Here is a 19,941-nt window from a genome sequence, read left to right as displayed (position 1 = left end):
CCGCGCGGCGGAAGTCGACGGCGCGGTCCAGGCGCGAGTCGTTGGCCGTGAGAGGAGGAAGCGTTTGGGGGCGCGACAAACTTCTTTTAAATTAACGTTACACAACGAGGGAACTCGCGTGCCATTTTACTGTTGTACGCACAGCGATAACAACCGAGCGCGAGCCGAGAACTATCTGCGGAATGTAAGTAATCCCCTCAGCGGAGAGGGTCATGTCATGCTCCGATGGTGCGCTCTGTTAGCTGCTGTACGCGATGTCTGCTACCGAGGCCTGGTCCCGTCGCCAGAGCGTTTCATCAGCTTCAGTCATGGTCAATTCACTGCTGGTTGAAGGCCTTAACCCCCCCACCACCCACTCCGAGCCGTCCGCATCTCTCGCGATCTTGCCATGCCAACGACCCCAACCGAGCCATCGCCCTCACGCGGGCTGATTTGCATTTTCCGCTGTGGGACGACGTCTCTGGGCCGTGCCATTCCCGATCTGCCGCCCTCCGTCGCGATCCTTGGCCATCGATCATCGTCGCGACGAGCGCCTCCTGCCCTCGGCCTGCATGTTGTCTAACCCACGTTGCGTTCCCGTATCGGGGAGATTCCGATTCGTGCGTCACTCGTTGTTGCGTGCTGCCTGTGGTACTTGATGTCGGTTTCACATGAATGCACGTAACATGTTCAAATGCACGTGCGCATGTAATTAAGTTGAATTCATATACGCATTCAGTATTGTACCTCCTCCCACTGTAGCAGGTGGGAACGGTGGTCACCCGATGGAGTGAGCGGTCCCGCCATGGGAATATGGAATTTCCTCCACTGGTTGTACAGTGAAGAAAAGCACCCCCTCTTCACGGTCGTCTGAATGAGAAACCACGTTGACTTGACGAAGCACTTGATCACACGTGAGGTGAAGCACAGAGTTCCTACCTCACTGCACAGATAGTATTGGATTATCACATAACAGGATCGTGACAAGTGACAAAGGCTTGCAGAAGCCTTCATCCAGCAGTGGATTGATCATGGCTGATGATGATGACTAGCATGCCTTTGAGACCGAGCTAGTTGCTACGATATTTGATCTGTTTCATAAACATGTTACATTGTCGATTAGTTATTTAGCAATAAAACAATGATTCACAGCCCTTTGTCAATAAACTATTGTGCCTGTGAAAATATTTGTAGCATACTGCACTATGCTAGACCAGCGGTACGTTATAATTTACAAAAATAAAGCAAACCGTTGAGAGTAATCACTTATACAATCACATGCTATTTGTGACAAATTGGACAATTAAAATTGTCATTGACCCCCCAGGTGCGCTCGTTATGTGGGTGCCAATGACCGGCCCAATGTCACTCGCTGCTGATTTATGTTCGTGTTGGATGGAAATTGAGTTGAGGTCACCAGGATCTGAGCATAGTACACGTGCCACTGCTCCCACCACTTGAAAGCAATATAATATTGATTTAAATGAAAAAAAACAGTGGGAATATGTTATGTAAGGTGTTTTATGTAACTAGTACCTTGTGAAATATAGGGCAAATATACTGTATAGTAGTGAATTAGGTTGTAAATGTTCATACAGTACAGTTTTTTTAATTTGTAAAAAAAAATGCGAATGGGATATTGAGAAAGGATGGACAATTTCGCAAGTGTAGTGAAGTTTCCACTCCATGGATGTACGTACGTTGAACTTTTTAATGTCGTGCATTGCCAACCGGAGGTGGAGTGGAATGACAACAAACACAATATTTGTGATCAATATTTGGCACCTTTGAGCAGCTTCTGAAAATCAGATAAACGATGGAAACTCGCCAATGTAATTACAACACCCTTATTTACCTACCAGCAACAGCTGGCCAGTGCTTATTTCCTACATTTCTAACTAAAGCTTTGAACCAACCTTTCTGCAATGGACCGTTAATACAACACGAGTTAATGCTCTTCATTAACACTATTCACCGTTTTATATACGCGTGCCAGTGTAAAATGAACCGTTACATTTTACACTCTGTGTTACTTTCACTTAGTCTGTTTTAGTTCCTTTATTTTACCAGGCGATATCCCATTGAGATTCATAGTAATACTAATCTAATGCCCTTTTAAAAAAACACACAAAAAATGCTCAAATGAGTAAAAAGACGGTTTGATTTCTTCAGGAAGTGATGTTTGGCCGATTGCTAAGTGTGTACTGTGCTGTGTTTAACACGTGGGACGAAAACCAGAGCGCCTTGCAGAAAACCCATGCATAGTAGCAAATTACTTTTTGGTTCTTTCGGTAAAGTCACCTAGAAATAAATAAAATAATAGAATACGACGTTTTGATTGCAACACAAGCAATCATCATCAGGTACGAATGAATGAGAAAACAAACCTAGTAAACTTAGAAATATAATGCAATACAACACAGAGAGTCGGCTAACATAACAGTCAACACCCTACCTGGTTGATTACGTTCTTCCAAAGATTGCAACATTTTTGAGAGAGAGTAGCAAATGTCACTCCGAAAACCTGCGTAGGCAGCTGGGCGACCTACTCGGTGTTCTCCCGATTATCTGATGCCCGGCCGGTATCTCTGCAGTTTGAGATGTTTGTGCCACAGTCTCGGCGTGATCTACCAACTTATAAATTCCCCTGGTCACAGGCATGAGCCTGAAAGTGTATAAAAGCATGAAACGGAAATGAAAGAAAGGGAAAGAGAACAGTGAATGAACGCAACAAGCAATGGGGAGAGAGGATTAGGGATTGGCAATTGAGATGGGAAAGGGAGACGGAATAAGGAGAGCAAACGTGAGAGGTGAGCGAAACAGGGAGAGGGATGAGGGAGGGAACTGGGTAAGATACAGTGAAGGAATGAGAGGGGAAATAGGAATTAAGAAACAAGCAAACACAAAGCAAACAATCAGGATACATTGGGATATACAGCACAGAGAAGGCATGAGAAAGGTGGAGAGAGACGGGGCTCTATTAGAATACAAGGTTGGCTGACTGGTAGGGACGGTTGGGCGGTCTTGTCCAAAGGACATGCGTGTTCCTAGTATATCACTAAACTAACTTGCCTGTAAAAGCAATGGGCAAATTTTCTAAATCCCACTACCTCTGTCCACCTTGTAGTGTAAATTGCGATACCACATCCGGCCAGCACATCGCGTGGGGTGAGTTAAATGTCTGGCCAGTAAGGAAGAGTCATAGAAAATACTCTCGACAGGAGCTCTTTAGATCTCTTCTCTGGTGGCGGATTTTTTGCCAGCAGTGGTGTGAGCAAGTAATTGCAGGGCTGCACCTTTACTTCTTTATCTTTTGCACGTGCGTAACAGGGTTTGTGTTCAGCAACATGGAGCATGGAGGAGACACACACATGGAGGTAGAGCACGCAGTTGACCCCTTCGCTTTAGACCCCGAGCCAAACCGACGCATCATGGACATGAATCTCCAACTCGAAGACTCTGTTCCCCCTACCACCAACGACAACCAGGAACCTACAAGCTCCACAAATCAACATCGCACAGCTTTCCCCTACGGTGCCGATCGCGACCCAGGCGCGGTCGCAAATTTGCTTATGTATGAAGACGTTGAAACGCTTGAAGCTAACACTGCTGCCACACAAGCAGCGATGCAGCAGCGGCATGTCAGTGGAGTCGAGGGAACGGCTGGTCTGTCCAGAAGGAGGCCGTGGCGTTTCCGGACGTATGCGGCGCTCGGAGAGGCGTCGGGCCAATCGCGGTCGCGGCCGCACGACACTCGGAGCGCACGGTCCACGAGGACGGGCGGTTTGATGGAAACCGCTCCGGCGACAACGGCTGCGGCGGCGACACGGAGATCCACTAGGACTGGTGGAGGTGTCGGGAGTGGCGCCGCCAGGACCCATCATGAGGTGTCTTCAAATCTTCTCGCCAGCTTCTTCCGTGCGCAGGGAGCCACACTTATGCAGGTGAGTTTTGTGAAATGGCCTGGACAGTCTCAGCCTCCTGAGTGAAAGTCTCGAGGCTCATACGAAGGCTGGGAGGTTTCGATTTAAAGCTTTCGTGACTACAAGGATTCATCTTCTTTGGTTCTTTCGGTAAAGTCACGTAGAATGAGAATAAAATAATAAAATAAATCTATGCTAAATTCTCCTGTTTGATATGTAAACCCCTTTGTCAAGGTGCCTCACTTCTCTCAACCAGCTTAAAAGACGCTGCAAACCTTAGCAGCGTTCATTGTAGCTCTGTCGTCCCGACAGGTTTGTTCCTTTCACCTGAAGAAGGCCACTTGTGTTGTGGCAGAAACGTCGTGAGAATTTTATTGTTTTATTTTATTTTTTTATTCTCATTCTACGTGACTTTACCGAAAGAACCAAAGAAGGCTGGGAGGTGTTTGCTTTTCTGTTACTGACCCTGAAATAGCGGTGGAAGTTATACACTCCTATGACAGCTATTCACCTGGCAGGATTTAATTTCCTGCCAAAGTACTCGTAGCTCTAGGACATGTTTGAGCTTGTACCGCATGTTGTTTGCCATTTCACTCCATCTGCTGGGGGCTTTTTCAGGAGGTGAATTGAACTCCATTGAACTGAAATGAACTCGATTCACTTCCTGAAAAAGCTCCCAGGTTGTGGATTGAAACATTGGACATCAGCTTGAAAACACATGAGAGGGCTTGCAGCAGAACTGCAAACACTTACTGAAAGAGGTATCTTCATTTTTCTGAAATGTTTTGCTCACAATGGTTACATTAAACCGGTCTGCATTGTCTTGTGTTAAAAGGGCCCCTGATTCTGTGTTGTTCACCGGCCAGACTGCGCTCATGATTCGTGCTTAGGAACTAAGCATCCCCTTCCCCTCTGTGCTGTGCGCGAGTTTAGAGGGACGTGCAGATCGTGCTGGGTTCTGCGCGAGCCAACGGCGGCGACGGTGATTCCTCCGATTCGGCCTCGGATCCCGGGAACCAGGAGCCGATTGAGCTGAGCGGCTCCGACGTGGACCCATACGACGAGAGCACTGAGGAGGCGGAGACGGCCTCTATTGTCGACAGTGGCGGTGAGCTTTGCTCACGATCGCTGCCGGTTCTGCCGGGTCACTGCGAGAGGTGCTCCTTGCGCCCCGCTGCTCTGAGCACCAAAAGCAAATAACCAGGAGAGTGCCCCGGTGAAGTGCCACCGCTAAGGTTAGGGGTACAGTTCTGGTCGGTGGGAGGGCTAGTGCCAGTGGCTGGGTGGCTCGTAGAATTGGGTGGGGGAACAGCCCTGGAAGAATGACACCACAGACATGCTTCTGGAGTCACTTCATTTTTTGGCTGGGGTCTGGATTTCACTGCAGGGTCCTGTTGGTGCAGGCTGAGTGCTCTCACATGGCCATTATGAGTCCCAACGGCAGTCGGCCCAACTTTTTAGTCTTTTTGAAGCACAAAAAGTTTCAAAGTCAAGACATAGTGCCTGGCTGCTCAAACAGGCAGTGGGGCAGTGCATATCTCTCTTGGCAACCCCCTGCTTATGGTGGAAATTACACATTCCTGTGGTGATGGCCAGTCCATCCGTAGAGCAACTACTCTTGACTTATCGCAAAGTGATGCTCGTTTTAATAACTTCCAAGGAAGTAGACTCATGACTCCTGACCAGAATTTTGACTCGCAGCTTTCCATTTGTGAGTTTAGCGCTTTTACAACTGTGCCACCTGGCTTAATAAACGTAACATTGAAGGAAGTTTATTGTGCATTGACATATATACCTTCCATAATTTATTCTGTTGTAACACTGTAGATCTGGATGCCTTGTCAGAAGATGGACATGAAAATGAAGAGCAGCTTCCATCTGCAAATAATGAGCCCACAGCAGCTCCACCTAGCGATCTGCAGGCGGTAAGTACAGATAGCGCCCGCCCCCCACAGATAAAGACAAAGATCTGTCTATAGCCTCTATCAGACTGTAAGGGGTAAGTGCTGTTTACAAACGCCTATTAAGCCACCAAGGTGCACGAGGCGGTGGTGTGGCTGGAAACACGCCCAGCCGCCTTCGACTCCCCAGTGCTGACGTATACACGCAGCACCGGGTGTTTATCCATGATTGAGTTAACCTAGGCGAGGCCCAAGGCCCGGTTCTAATTTCATCGGCCACTGATGTTATCTGTGGTTGGGAATCGTCAAGCTCATTTTGCCGGGTTGATAGCACTGTACGCTCACCATTCAGCCACCACTCCCCCACACGTTTCCTATGTAGTGACTAGTACATTCAAACAGTAAAAATTTACTGTAAACCCTGGTCATCATGATCTTTCCCATGTGTGTGTGCGCGTGTGTCCTGATCTATGCCGTGTGTGCGTCTTCGTCTTTGTGCTGCGATTACGTGCAGGGCGGCCCCGTGGCTGGGTCGGCGGGACTCGGTGCGGGGGCGTCGGCGGGAGAGGGAGCCGGTGCCGGGGCGGCAGCGGGAGAGGGAGCCGGTGCCGGGGCGGCAGCGGGAGAGGGAGCCGGTGCCGGGGCGGCAGCGGGAGAGGGAGCCGGTGCCGGGGCGGCAGCGGGAGAGGGAGCCGGTGCCGGGGCAGTGCTGCCGAGGCCCTGCAAGCTGCCCACCGCCGCTTCACCAGGCGAAGAGGAACAGGACCTGTGCCCCGTGTGCTTTGAGGCGTGGACCAATGCAGGATCCCACCGCCTGTGCACGCTTCGCTGCGGCCACCTCTTTGGATATTCCTGCATCGACAAGTGGCTCCGTGGCCAAGGGGGCAGGTGCCCACAGGTACGGGGGGCCCAGTGTTTGGGGGGGGGGGGCGAGAATTCTAATGGGTTTGGTGGCCAGATCGGACCCACGTACCCTTAATCAAATGAAAGTGCGAGCAATGTGTAACGCGGGTGTTTCCCCTCTCTCGGCGTGTGACAGTGCAACAAGAAGGCGAAGCGCTCCGAGGTGGTTGTCCTCTATGCCAAGTCGATCAAGTCCGTGGACACGAGCGAAGAGGAGCGTTTGAAGAGGTGCAGGCTGATGGCACGTGTCATGTTGACCTCTTGTGTTTTGGTGACGGTTTTGATGTGTTAGGGGGGTCGGAGCGGTGGCGCCATGGTTAATCACCGTGCTATAAATTTGGCTTCCTGAAATGGTATTCCCGACCGCAGCAAACGTTAGTGGTGAGTGATATCTCAATCGCTCCTGGACATCCCCTCCTTCACTAAACGGCACTTACTAGTATGTTGAATCATGGTCAAGCAAGCTATAACCGACATAGCCGTCATCAATTAACTGACGAAGGGCTGTACATTTATTTTACATTACACGTTACATGTTGCTTTTTCCTCATAATTACAATTGATTAGGCATAAAACAGTAAAAACGGACTGAATATGAATTTAACTGCGTTTGGAATTAATTTGGCTTATGGTAAATACACCCGCAGTATGAATTAGGGTGGCAGCTGGGTCCCTACCGCAAACGTCCACAGCAAGCAACAGTTGTGCTACCGTTAGACCATGACACCGCCCCAGTGACACGTACTTCTCCATTATCCTGGCAGCGAGCTCGCGGCGCAGCAAGTGCAGCGGAGGAAGGCCGAGCTGGAGTCGGCTCAGTGCCGCCTGCAGATGCAGGTGGTGTCGGAGGAGTATCGCAAGCTCAAGCACCAGCTGCAGGTGGCTGACGGAGCCTTGGCTCCCACGTTCGTGTTGCGTCTTTCTTGCCAAACGACTGCCGTGTCGTTCCGGGTCTCTTGGCCTGCGTTTGAACGTTGTGGAGCCAAAGTCGATTCATCTCTCTGATCCAATGAGTGGCCAGTGTCTCCGTACGTCGGCTGCTGTTGGTATCTTGCATAATGGAACGCATTTTCTTGACTCCTGAGGGATGATGGGGTGAGTTGCGTACCCTGACAGGGATTTTACTCACAGACCTCCGATAACAAATTGTTTAGGAATAGGTTTTACCCTTTTAACTGGCACAAAAACTGACACCTTTATTCAAGGCATCATGTTTGCAATAACCACAACACAAGCAGTCAAAATGCCAACAAAAAAGACAACTCTGATAATAATATGCACTGTCCTTGAATTTGATTGGTCCACACCCGAGACAGCTTTTCTTATAGCCTAGTCTCTCCATTGGTGTTGGACCGGAAGACGTAAAAGACATACGCCTTTTGACGTCTTCTCTAAAGAAAGCTGACGCGAGGGTGTGGACCAATCAAATTCAAGGACAGTGCATATTATTATCAGAGTTGTCTTTTTTGTTGGCATTTTGACTGCTTGTGTTGTGGTTATTGCAAACATGATGCCTTGAATAAAGGTGTCAGTTTTTGTGCCAGTTAAAAGGGTAAAACCTATTCCTATATCTTGTTACTGGCAAAGGAGGTCTCATAAACAAATTGTTTGGTAAAACCGCAGCACCATCGGATAAAATATAAACAGTGTGCAAAGTCGGAAATGATGATGAAGATGATGGTGATGTTTGATGATGAATATTCTTTATTTGATTACAATCATGAAAATTAGAATGATCATGTGAATTGTTTGAAGATTTGTTTATTGAACAAATGCATGCTAGAGGAAAACCCAGCCCTAGATTGTGTGTCATGTGATCTGACGTGAGTGTTAAGATTTGTTAATGAGAAAACACACTTTTAAAATCGCTGCTTACCAGCGTGAGTCTACCCGGCAACAATGCGTGTGTACAACTGAGCCGATTGCCAGGTTACACGTGGTGGGATAAAGGGTGGGTACTCTTCCTAGGCGTGTAGCCAACATGGAAGAGTAGCCCAAATACCGTCTAGAGGCACTCTCTTGAACTCCCCTCGAGCGGAGGCCCCTTCCGCCAGCCGTGAATTGAGCAAACAATTGTTCCAGCATTTCAGTGTGCTCCCCTGTCACCTCTGTCCATCCCGTGCTAACGACAGGAGCTCCGCTCCACACTGTCCCAATACGGCGCGGGGTCGAGCTGCACACCGTCGAGCCAGGGAGAGGGCAGCGGCGCCGTCGGCACCTCCCAAATATACAACTTCACCAAGGGCCTCACCGTGTCGGCTGGCGGTGGATGCCGCGTCATGGCCTTCTCGTCCGCCCAGGGGTGCCTCGTGGCCTCGCAGCCCTCGCCCCATGCCTCCTTCATGCCAGGCACGGCCCAGGGGGGCATCTGGAGAGGAGAGATTCAGCAAGGGCTGCTGGTTTTGTGTAGCGTTGTTCGGTTGCATTGGGATTATTTATTGGAATGGTTTTCGTTCACATTGACTCCGTAACAATGGTCATGAAAAAAGTTAAATGCTTCCCCCTTTCTGGCAGGGTAAATAGACACCTATTATCACAAGGCATCAAGTCTGCATTAACCACACAAACTTCTGGTCCAACATACAAACAAATATATGCATTGTCCTTGAAACTGATTGGCCTACACCAGAGAGAGTCTCTCTTCCTGTTTTAAAGCAGCATGTTCGTAATCAAATTCGGGAAGTTGACTTTCAATTAGCATTACCGTATTCTCGGGATTACAAAATGCACTTTTAAAAAAATTGCCCCAAAGATTAGGGCGCGCCTAACTTTCCGGATTTGTCTGATAATCAGGAGAATGCGGTAACCTCCATTGAGATTAATATGAGCACGATTGTTCACAATCATTGGCATCGTCTCCAAAACGATGATCCACTTTAATTTCATGGACCGGACTAAATGTCATCACACCTGCGCCGTGCGCCTCCTCCACCTGTCATGTGACCCCTGCGCGCGCGTCTCCGCCAGGTTTCGGAGTGAAGAAGATCAGTGGCGGGGACCTGAAGAGCACGCAGTACGTGCCCATCCACAGCAACCAAATACGTGGCCTCTCCTTCAGCAGCCACGGCGACAGCCTGCTGCTGTCCGCCTCGCTTGACAACACCGTCCGCATCACCAGGTGTGGGGCCCGGCGTGCTGCACCGGGGCCCTGCGCACGCTCAATGCCTCTTTTCCGCAGCGCGGCCGAGCCGTGCCGATCCAGTCTGGTGTGGTTCAGGAGGATGCCAGGTTGTTTTTTTTCCCGACGCAGGAGCCAAGCCGCGTCGCTCGCTTCGCACGCAATGAGCAATTCGAGATGCGTGTAGATGATGCGGTGGTGATGCTTCGTTTCAGTTGTGTACTGCAATGAACATGTCATTCGCCCTGGCCCTGCTTTGGTCCTGGCTCGGCGTGGGAAATAATCACCCATACCCTGAAGTCCCTGCATTAGCTCTGGACTCGGATGTGCCAGTGGAAAAGGGGTATTAAGGGCAAACCTCTCTCTTTCCTCTTCATCATTTGGCTAATTTCGAGACTGGACGAACTTCTTCCACTCCGGTCGAAGACAAACGCTTATGTTGGACAGCGTAATGTAACCCGTGGGCACGCACGATTTGTCCTAATTAGTTTTTTTTTATTTGACATTGCTCTCTCCCCGCAAGCCTGACGAGCAACACGGTGGTGCAGACGTACCAGGCGGGCAAGCCCGTCTGGAGCTGCTGCTGGTGCGGCGACGAACAAATGTACCTCTTTGCGGGGCTCCTCAACGGCACCATCCTGGTGTACGACATGCGGGACACGCGCACGCACGTGCAGGAGCTGCCCCCACATGGCGTCAGGTCGGAACGTTCGCCCACACCCCCGCGTGCAATCCTCAACGGGAATTTGACTTGGCTCACTTGGCTTTTGCATAAGTAATTCGTATTTCTATCGATCGGATGGTTGGCGTGCAGAGAACAATTGTTTTTTTTCTAGGGAAGCCTCATTCTGCCTTAAGACTGTCGGAGAATCATGCTTGCAGAGTTTGACTACCGACTTCATACCTGTGCGATGAAAGAGAGTAGCAGGAAAAATCTCTGGACATATGAGGGAACAATGCTCGGCAACCACTTTCCCTGCCGCTGTCTGCAGGCCACCATCTAACTCTGCAAGTTGGGCGTTAGACACACCCGCACAATGATCTGTGCTGGCGCCTCAATGTTTATTATATAATACAATTATTAACCTTGGAAGGCCTCAATAACCTTGGAAGGCCTCTCAATACACTTATTTTTCAGTAGGGTCCTACATTGCCATGTGTGGCCATTGCCATGAATGACTATTTGGCAAGGGGGATGAAACTGGAGTACCCGGAGAAAACCCACCGCACGTACTCGGGGATAAGGCTGCAACCTCAGAGCAACTAGGTTAAAGCCAGTCGGCCTCAATAAATGTAATCTCTTATGTTTACCGAACCCCATTGTTGTGCTGCTACACGTCACCTGGCCACCTATCAGTCCACAGCCCCATGCGTACAACACCTGGTATAGGCGAGTGGGCAAACATCCAAGCACAGTGCAGGGTCGGCATTGCTTAGCTTCTCAGATTGGGTGCATTCAGAGTGACCTGGTCGCAAACATCTGGTTGGTTTGATTTCAGACAATTTTAACAATTTGTATTTGTGAGTGATGGCATCAAACTTCAGACGGCCCAGCCTTGTGTGCTTTACACGACAAATAACTCCCTGCGTACTCTAACCCTATGTATACATCCGCTCTCGGTGGCATGGGAAGACCTTCATCCAGCAGTATATTGGCAACAATTGATAATTTGCAATATAATAACAGAACACCCAACGGTTTCGCAGGTTTTTGCTTCTGCGGTGTTCTAGAGGCCGCGATATTCCACACCAAAAACACATTCTGTGCTGTGCCTCCTCGTAGCTAAAACGTACCGTCGTCCTAACACTACGCAGTCACTCATGCGTGTGCACACGCACGCGCATTTGCCAGGTGCCCTGTGGCATCGCTGAGCTACATTCCGCATGGGGGCACGTCCCCATTGGTGGCCCTGCCGATGGGCGGGATCCTCGCCGGGACCCTGGAGGGCAGCTGCTTCTGGGAGCGCCGACCGGGCGGCAGCTTCGTGCCACACGCGCTGTCGGCGGAGCCCGGCGGCGGATGCATCGACGTGCAGTGCGAGCCCCACAGCCGCCACTGCCTCGTCACCTACCGGCCCGGTGAGACGCCCTGCCCTTGTGTATGCGTACGTGCGTTTATACGTGGGTATGTCACGTGCAGTTGGGAGAGCGGCGGCAAAAGTGGTTGGTGCGCCCCGCTCGAACCCGGCGACCCTGGTTCGAGTCCCGCTCACGTTAGTGACAAATAACTGCCCAGTTCAGCCTGGGTCAACCGGTCCCTAGGTTGGCCCAGCATCAAATGAATGTCTGGGTGAGCTGTGTAAACATCAGAATGGGAGATACAAATGCGGCCAGGCGTGGCGCTGGCCACTCACCCCCTCTGTGCCATGCCAGCCTTAATAAGTACTCGCTATAGGAGCACTAGCCTCCAACAGTCTCTTCGGTCTACACGGTGTATGTTTGTCGTGTGCCGTCATTTTGTGAATGTTCATCATCCCCTCCCCAATCCCCTCATGATTAAATTAATGGTTGTGATTCAGTAGGGGACGGGAGAGGGTGTCATGACTCACCACCCCCTTCCAAATAACTGCATTGGAACAGGGCTGCCCCACGACCTCCATAGTGTGGGAAGTCCCTCATCCAGCAGTAGCCTTTGAAAGGGGCTGTACACGCAAATAAACGTGTTTAACACACGCACGCATGCGTGTGCGTGCCTGCGGTCCATGCACTCGCGAGCAGGCCGGACCCAGACGTCGGTGCGCTGCGTGATGCTGGAGCTGGATTCGGTCCCGGAGCCGGAGCCCGGAGACCCTGCGCGCGTCCGCGTTGCCTGCAACCCCGTGCAGACGTTCCACACCGGCTCCACGTGCAAGCTGCTCAACAAGAACGCCATCTTCCCGAGCCCCGCGCACGACGGCAGCCTGCTGGTGTGCACCGGAGACGAGGCCTCCAACTGCGCCATGGTGGGAGCCGCTCCTGTCTCCACGTCCCCTTGTCTGCACCCACCCCCGCTCCTGTCTCCACGTCCCCTTGTCTGCACCCACCCCCGCTCCTGTCTCCACGTCCCCTTGTCTGCACCCACCCCCGCTCCTGTCTCCACGTCCCCTTGTCTGCACCCACCCCACTCCTGTCTCCACGTCCCCTTGTCTGCACCCACCCCCACCCCCGCTCCTGTCTCCACGTCCCCTTGTCTGCCCCCACCCCCACCCCCCGTTCCTGTCTCCACGTCCCCTTGTCTGCACCCACCCCGCTCCTGTCTCCACGTCCCCTTGTCTGCACCCACCCCGCTCCTGTCTCCACGTCCCCTTGTCTGCCCCCACCCCCACCCCCCGTTCCTGTCTCCACGTCCCCTTGTCTGCACCCACCCCGCTCCTGTCTCCACGTCCCCTTGTCTGCCCCCACCCCCACCCCCCGTTCCTGTCTCCACGTCCCCTTGTCTGCCCCCACCCACCCCCCCCGCTCCTGTCTCCACGTCCCCTTGTCTGCCCCCACCCCCCCCGCTCCTGTCTCCACGTCCCCTTGTCTGCCCCCACCCCCACCCCCCGTTCCTGTCTCCACGTCCCCTTGTCTGCACCCACCCCGCTCCTGTCTCCACGTCCCCTTGTCTGCACCCACCCCCACCCCCCGCTCCTGTCTCCACGTCCCCTTGTCTGCCCCCACCCACCCCCCCCGCTCCTGTCTCCACGTCCCCTTGTCTGCCCCCACCCCCACCCCCCGTTCCTGTCTCCATGTCCCCTTGTCTGCCCCCACCCCCACCCCCCGTTCCTGTCTCCACGTCCCCTTGTCTGCCCCCACCCACCCCCCCCGCTCCTGTCTCCACGTCCCCTTGTCTGCCCCCACCCCCCCCCACTCCTGTCTCCACGTCCCCTTGTCTGCCCCCACCCCCCGTTCCTGTCTCCACGTCCCCTTGTCTGCACCCACCCCGCTCCTGTCTCCACGTCCCCTTGTCTGCCCCCACCCCCACCCCCCGTTCCTGTCTCCACGTCCCCTTGTCTGCACCCACCCCGCTCCTGTCTCCACGTCCCCTTGTCTGCCCCCACCCCCCCCCGCTCCTGTCTCCACGTCCCCTTGTCTGCACCCACCCCGCTCCTGTCTCCACGTCCCCTTGTCTGCCCCCACCCCCCGCTCCTGTCTCCACGTCCCCTTGTCTGCCCCCACCCCCACCCCCCGCTCCTGTCTCCACGTCCCCTTGTCTGCCCCCACCCCCACCCCCCGTTCCTGTCTCCATGTCCCCTTGTCTGCCCCCACCCCCACCCCCCGTTCCTGTCTCCATGTCCCCTTGTCTGCACCCACCCCGCTCCTGTCTCCACGTCCCCTTGTCTGCCCCCACCCCCACCCCCCGTTCCTGTCTCCACGTCCCCTTGTCTGCCCCCACCCACCCCCCCCGCTCCTGTCTCCACGTCCCCTTGTCTGCCCCCCCCCCGCTCCTGTCTCCATGTCCCCTTGTCTGCACCCACCCCGCTCCTGTCTCCACGTCCCCTTGTCTGCACCCACCCCCACCCCCGCTCCTGTCTCCACGTCCCCTTGTCTGCACCCCCCCCCGCTCCTGTCTCCACGTCCCCTTGTCTGCACCCACCCCCCCCCCCGCTCCTGTCTCCACGTCCCCTTGTCTGCGCCCCCACCCCCACCCCCCAGTCATATCTAGGCCCAATTTCGTAATTTTCCGCATTAAGTTTAAACGTGTGTGCATCATTTATCATCCGTCTACCCCGTCCGTAACAGAGAGCGGCAGGCAGAATAACTCGTAAAGACATTTAAAAATGAACAAGCCTCTTTTATAACATTGTGTTGCTATTAGGGACTTACCCTTTTGAAAACTGGTAAAAAAAAAATCCCCAGTGTGCTACCCATCAGTTTCCCTGCTGCATATTCAGTGCTTTCAAGGACATAATTTACGTTTGGAAAGCGTTACATAATGTATGTGTGCGTGTGATTTGTACCTTGAATTTATTCTCATTGACTAGTTCAGCACGTTCAGAAAAAAACAACCCCCACGTAATTACAAATCCTCTTTTTACATAACCCTCTGCAGATGTATTACTATGCCGTGTATACAGTATTGGGGGTGTCTTATCACAGGGCCATTTATTTCGAGCGACAGAATGGATCTATGCTCGTGCGCAAGGCTGTGTGGTCACGCATTTTATTGCTTTGCAGGTCTGGAAATCCACCACAGGCTCTCTTCTGCAAAAGCTGCCAGCTCAACAGCCGGTGCTAGACATATGTCCCTTCCAGATGAATCAACACAACTACCTGGCCACGCTAACCGAGAAGATGGTGAAGCTATACCAGTGGGGTTAGGATTGGTGAAGGCCTCGAGGGGAGCTCGGACTTTGCACAACAACGACAGCGATTGGCAAAATGCATCCTGAACGAAAAGCACCCACCCGGGTGGCGCTTTCATTAAAATGATCCCCACTCAAAAGTGTTCACATTAACTTTGTTTAACCAGGGTGAGAACTCGAGATACCCTCGGATCAGTCTCATTTGCAAGATTGCCCTGGATCACCAAGATTGCCCTAGATCACCAAAGTGACAAGCAAAACAAATAAGTACATAGGTGAAGCAAAATAGAAATCTGAAGGAAAAAAACCTGTGTTTGATGAGAAATTGAAATATTGTACTATCATTAATCAATGTTTCATTTTTAAATCTGTTTAGTGTAAGTCGGATTGGGCAGATGTTTTTTCAGACTGAGCATAGCACAATTACAAAATTAAGTTACACAAACGTTAAAACAGATGCAGGGTGACCAAGGTCGTGGGTTCGACTCAGCTCTTCATCCCTCCGAAAGTAATAAATTGATGCCAACGTGGTTGTCTTGTGGAGAGACTGCCCCTGGCCTGGGAATGTGGGTTGTCCCAGGCTGGCTCGAGGTCCACCAACAGAAGATAAGTGCCGCCCCATTGCTCGCGTATAGCAGGAAGACGGTTTGAAAGTTTGGACTTTGAAATTAAAAACCACCGCCGATGTCGTTTTGGAGTTGAATGCTGTAAACTTCCCACTCCAGTGCTTATGCATCTTGGCCTGCTGATGCATTATCTTAATCTTGGGAGGATGAAAATAAGGAGACCAAATTAGCACTGTTAAAGCGAATGACTGTTCTCTGTGACACGCCGCAAGCTGCGGACGGCAGTCTTGAGATCACGCACATCTGACTGTCCCTGCAGCTGGCAGACCAGTTTACTTGTGCCGTGCGGGCCAAATAAAGTTACACGTGCGAACGTAAAATGTATAAAAAAGTATATATATTTTTTTACATTTGTTAAAAATTTAATGGGTGGGAATTAGTAGACATTAGTGTTGGGGGGGGGGGGGACAACTGTTAGGTCGATTGTATTCCATTTAGGCTGACTGAGATCGCCGCTGTTCGCCGAGGTTTGCTCGTCAAGTCCAGCGGCCGCAATGGTTATTAGTCGCGGGCGTATTCGCAACTTAAAGTCTGTCCCTGTAGTGGACGTTAAAGATCCTGTCATGTTGTTCACAAGAGTGTCGGCCCATTGTGTTTGCCTGCGTCATGGTCCAATTTTTAAAAAAAATTAATGTTACCCGCAAATTACTCAATTGGAATATACATATCGATTGTTGCCCCATATTCAAAACCCTGGCAGGATCCTCCTGAAAACGAGTTATGAGAAAACGAGTGATATTTTGCTGTATAAACAAGTATAATAAATAATTTTAGTTAGTGACTTAACTTATTTGACCTTTTATATTAAAAAATGTATCACTATGTGGGTGAATATGAACCAATGTCAGTCAGTTTATGTATACAATCCAATATTTGAGTCGAAAATGGAACCACATTTTAACTAGTCAAATTGTATTATAGGGAGCACATTAATCATCTGCCAAGATCCATCCACTGCTCAATGAAAGCCTAATCAATCCATAATAGTCTCTAAATGCAATAAATAATCCACTTAGCATATCCATACGAGCCGGACTCATCGTTGCAGCTACACAGTGGATGACCTTTAAAGCGTGGCCCCCCTCATTTTGGCTGCCACTCCCATCAGCAGTCTCAACCAATGGCCATGCAATCCCTTCTCGAAACGTGTCCTGCCCAAGCCCACGTTTCTTAACCCTCAATATAATGTCTAGAGCTTGTCTTCTCTGATCCATGTGGTCCTCTGTGCAATTCCAAGCACTTTTCGGCTTTTGTTCCACACTATTTGTCAATGTCGATCTTCATGTTCCTGTCATAGCAGGGAATACTTTATGAGAGCATAATGAAAGTACAAATCCTCCCAACAGAACATGTTAAAATATATTCAGAATACTGTAACAGACCACATTCACATTTCAATTTAAATACTTTCATAATACTTTGAATTTCAATAAAAAAAAAAGTTGAACTTTATACAGCAGCGCATTGTGGCGGGTACCAAATTTCACTCAAATTGTGAGCAAACGAAAGGAGAATGAGCATTGTTAAGGGACGCGAACACGCAAATTGCGGCCAGGAGAAAAACTGGCGAGCCGAGACTTCCCCCTGCGGCGTGGCGGGTCGTGACGCTTCTGCCGATTGGCACTCTGCGTGCGAGCATGGAATCTCGTGAGCTGCCTGGATCACAGCCTCGACGTCGGTGGTTCTGGACGACCACAGAAGCTGAAAGAAAGGGTTCCAACGATCGGATCGGTCTTCGGAAGAATTCGACCCTCCGATTGCTTAGCTACTCGAATCAAACCTCAACTCGAGTCGATGAAGATCGCACGCGGTGACGATTGGGGGAAGATCGCGGGTTCGTACCGAAGCCCGGCGTCGTCTTCGCCCATCTGGAATCGAAAAAGCGAGTACCACTGTGTGAGCAGTCGATGGTGCTTGTCTTCTAGAGAAACTGGACCCCTCCATAGGATTGTGGCGTTTCCACTGCCGGCTCACAGCCTCCAATGGGGGATGAGCGGTGGACCTTTGCGAGCGCACCACCATGATTTGCCCAGGACATTATAGGACGTCACTAAAGTTTGGTTTGTTGAGAGAATGGCGCTCGTTTTGGGAACGAGGACTTTTCGCAACAGGCTCAGGGCTGGTTATAGATATATATGTTTGATCTTCACACTTGCGTTAACTGTTTACAAATAAAGTACGCTTTTTCAAGAAAAGTTAAATTGTAACGTCACTTGTACACCAATACCGCGCAATCTCTCGATGCCATTGTCCTTGTCGGAAAGGTTCGTATACGGTTTGCTTCTGTGATGTGTTCTGGGGTTGTTGGCCCATGTGCGTCGTGAGATGCTTCATTTCACCCATCGTGCTGGGAGCTCCAGGAACTGCTTTTTGGCAAGGTGTAGGTTTCCTCCCGGTGCACGCGAAGCCCCCGGCACGTGGAGCGAAACGTCGGACATCGTGCCGAACAGCACGCAGTACAATCCGAATATATCCCATAGCTGTGCAATAAAACTGCAAAAACCTGCTCTGTAGTTGACGGTTCGAGAGGCTGAATGTAAACATTTCTGAAGATTTGATTTCGTTGGACTGAAGTTCCGTTATTCCGAGGTGGGTTTTTCTTCCGCCTGCTGCGTTTTGTGCACTCGCCTGTAACTTGAGCTCATTGGCTGTACAATTTAGAGGCGTGTTTCCCCTTTGTGGAAAAATACACGGAATGTTTACCAAAGATAAATTATTGCGGTGTTCAAATTGCAGAGCCTCGTAAGAGCTGCCAACAACAAAATCAATACAATCTTCTGTTTAGTCTCTTTCATAAATATCCTTGCTGCTGCTGCGTTTAGCCTTAATATATTATCCCATAGTGCACTGCATTAAGGTAGCTGTGATGTTTATTACTAAATAATTTTGCCAAAAAAGGGCTATCTGGTTATTAAATGTCAATAACTCAGGAGGCAATATCACCGACATCCACAAAGCGTCCACAAAGGCGATTAAACTTCATAATAACCTCAATGCATAGAATATTGAAAATTTCACCTTGCCTTTCGAAAGAAGATTACTCGTAAATCTGTTGCCATCGGTTGTAACGCTCGAGCAATGTTCTCATCTTCGAGGCGTGGGGCATCATCGAGTCACTGCAGGGGAATCGGCGGTTCATTTCCCACAGCTATCCAATCGATTTTCCAGGGAATTAGCAAAGCGACGCGACTGCTGAGTGGACATTCAGGACCCTGTGACATCAGCATTTGAAAGCGTCAAGCCATTGTGCCCAGCGTCTCGGCTGAAAGGCTGACTTTGGAAATTACTCAGCCGAGTTAGGCATAAAATATCTCCCAACATTTAATGTTTCCAAGGGCTCTTTGCAAAACATGACGAATATTGTCAGGGCTCTGATATGGTTAAATAAGGTGCAACAACACAAGCTATATTCTTAAACAGGCAGCCACCAGGCGTGCATGGTTTATTCACGCACGTGTCAATTTTGCAAAGCATCCTAGGACATTAATGGCCTTCTCGTGTTCTGCCACCAGTTGTTAGTTTAACAGTAAAAAAGCACGTCGCTGTATGGCCCAGCGTGCAGCGTTGGTGAGGCCCTCCGCTGTGCACAGACCAATAGAATGGTGTCCTTTGGCCTGTGTTTCACCACAGTCACGTGTACTAGGGTCGTTGAGAGTAGCCCCACGTCTGTACGTTCGCTATTGAGCTTCCGACTGGTTCGAAGACACCCCCAGCCTGTGACCGATATTTAACTGCGCCCGCCGGCGCGACTGTTGAGCATGCACGAATGTTTCTTTGCTTCGTGTGGTCGAGGCGTGCGTTTGCCCACTTTTCCTGTACCTGCTCGTCGAGGAGAATAAACTATGGTCATCCTCGCAGCAGCAGCGACATTTGGCTGTCCATCGAACAAAGACGGGCACTGCATCGCGCGCTTTCAGATGCGCTTCTGCCGTCTGGAAAGCTCTTCCTTCCGATATTCGGAATCCACTGGAGCTTTGCACTTTTAAACAATTTAGATTGAAAACGTATTTCTTTTGAACTGCTTTTTGTGTTTAAATTGTTGTCCTTCTCCCGCACCTCCGTTTAGCGTGGTTGGCTGCGTACGGTGCGAAAGAAGTTCAACGGGCATACGTGCAGCCGCCGCCGGATCATTCGTAATAATGACCTGCAATCTACATCTGCTCCATAATACGTGTTTTTTGGGTGAGACCGCGTAAATGTAAATGTGTCGTCTCTATTTACGGATCG

General features: G+C 50.7%; 1 protein-coding gene across 4 annotated transcripts; it reads left to right on the top strand.

Moving 5' to 3' along the window:
• The first annotated feature begins 7 nt into the window (after positions 1-7).
• Positions 8-17,909, top strand: RFWD3 (ring finger and WD repeat domain 3). 4 transcript variants are annotated; one of them, XM_032974521.2, is made up of 14 exons: positions 8-184; positions 745-893; positions 3,310-3,923; positions 4,836-5,010; positions 5,730-5,827; positions 6,318-6,701; positions 6,843-6,934; positions 7,471-7,585; positions 8,839-9,055; positions 9,674-9,824; positions 10,348-10,524; positions 11,677-11,903; positions 12,543-12,766; positions 14,961-17,909. In XM_032974521.2, the coding sequence occupies exons 2-14, from the start codon at positions 854-856 to the stop codon at positions 15,102-15,104; spliced, it is 2,658 nt and encodes an 885-aa protein (XP_032830412.1). In that variant the 5' UTR covers positions 8-184; positions 745-853; the 3' UTR covers positions 15,105-17,909. The 4 variants fall into 4 exon arrangements, with proteins under 4 accessions (XP_032830412.1, XP_032830411.1, XP_032830414.1 ...); XM_032974520.2 differs by having other exon boundaries at positions 742-893; XM_032974523.2 differs by lacking the exon at positions 745-893 and having other exon boundaries at positions 10-184.
• Positions 17,910-19,941: the final 2,032 nt, after the last annotated feature.

Source organism: Petromyzon marinus, chromosome 54 (assembly GCF_048934315.1).
Source record: "Petromyzon marinus isolate PM22_M1 ecotype Great Lakes invasive population chromosome 54, UKy_Petmar_22M1.pri1.0, whole genome shotgun sequence".
Lineage (NCBI taxonomy): Eukaryota > Metazoa > Chordata > Hyperoartia > Petromyzontiformes > Petromyzontidae > Petromyzon > Petromyzon marinus.
Note: the sequence above shows the minus strand (reverse complement) of the source record. Positions and strands in the feature narration are given on the sequence as shown.

Bases quoted from the DNA above. Each gene is read 5' to 3' on its own strand.
- RFWD3 (XM_032974521.2), top strand. From the start codon at position 854: ATGAGAAACCACGTTGACTTGACGAAGCACTTGATCACAC. The intron at 3,924-4,835 runs GTGAGTTTTGTG...GCGCGAGTTTAG, and splicing joins AGGGAGCCACACTTATGCAG to AGGGACGTGCAGATCGTGCT. The intron at 11,904-12,542 runs GTGAGACGCCCT...ACTCGCGAGCAG, and splicing joins CCTCGTCACCTACCGGCCCG to GCCGGACCCAGACGTCGGTG.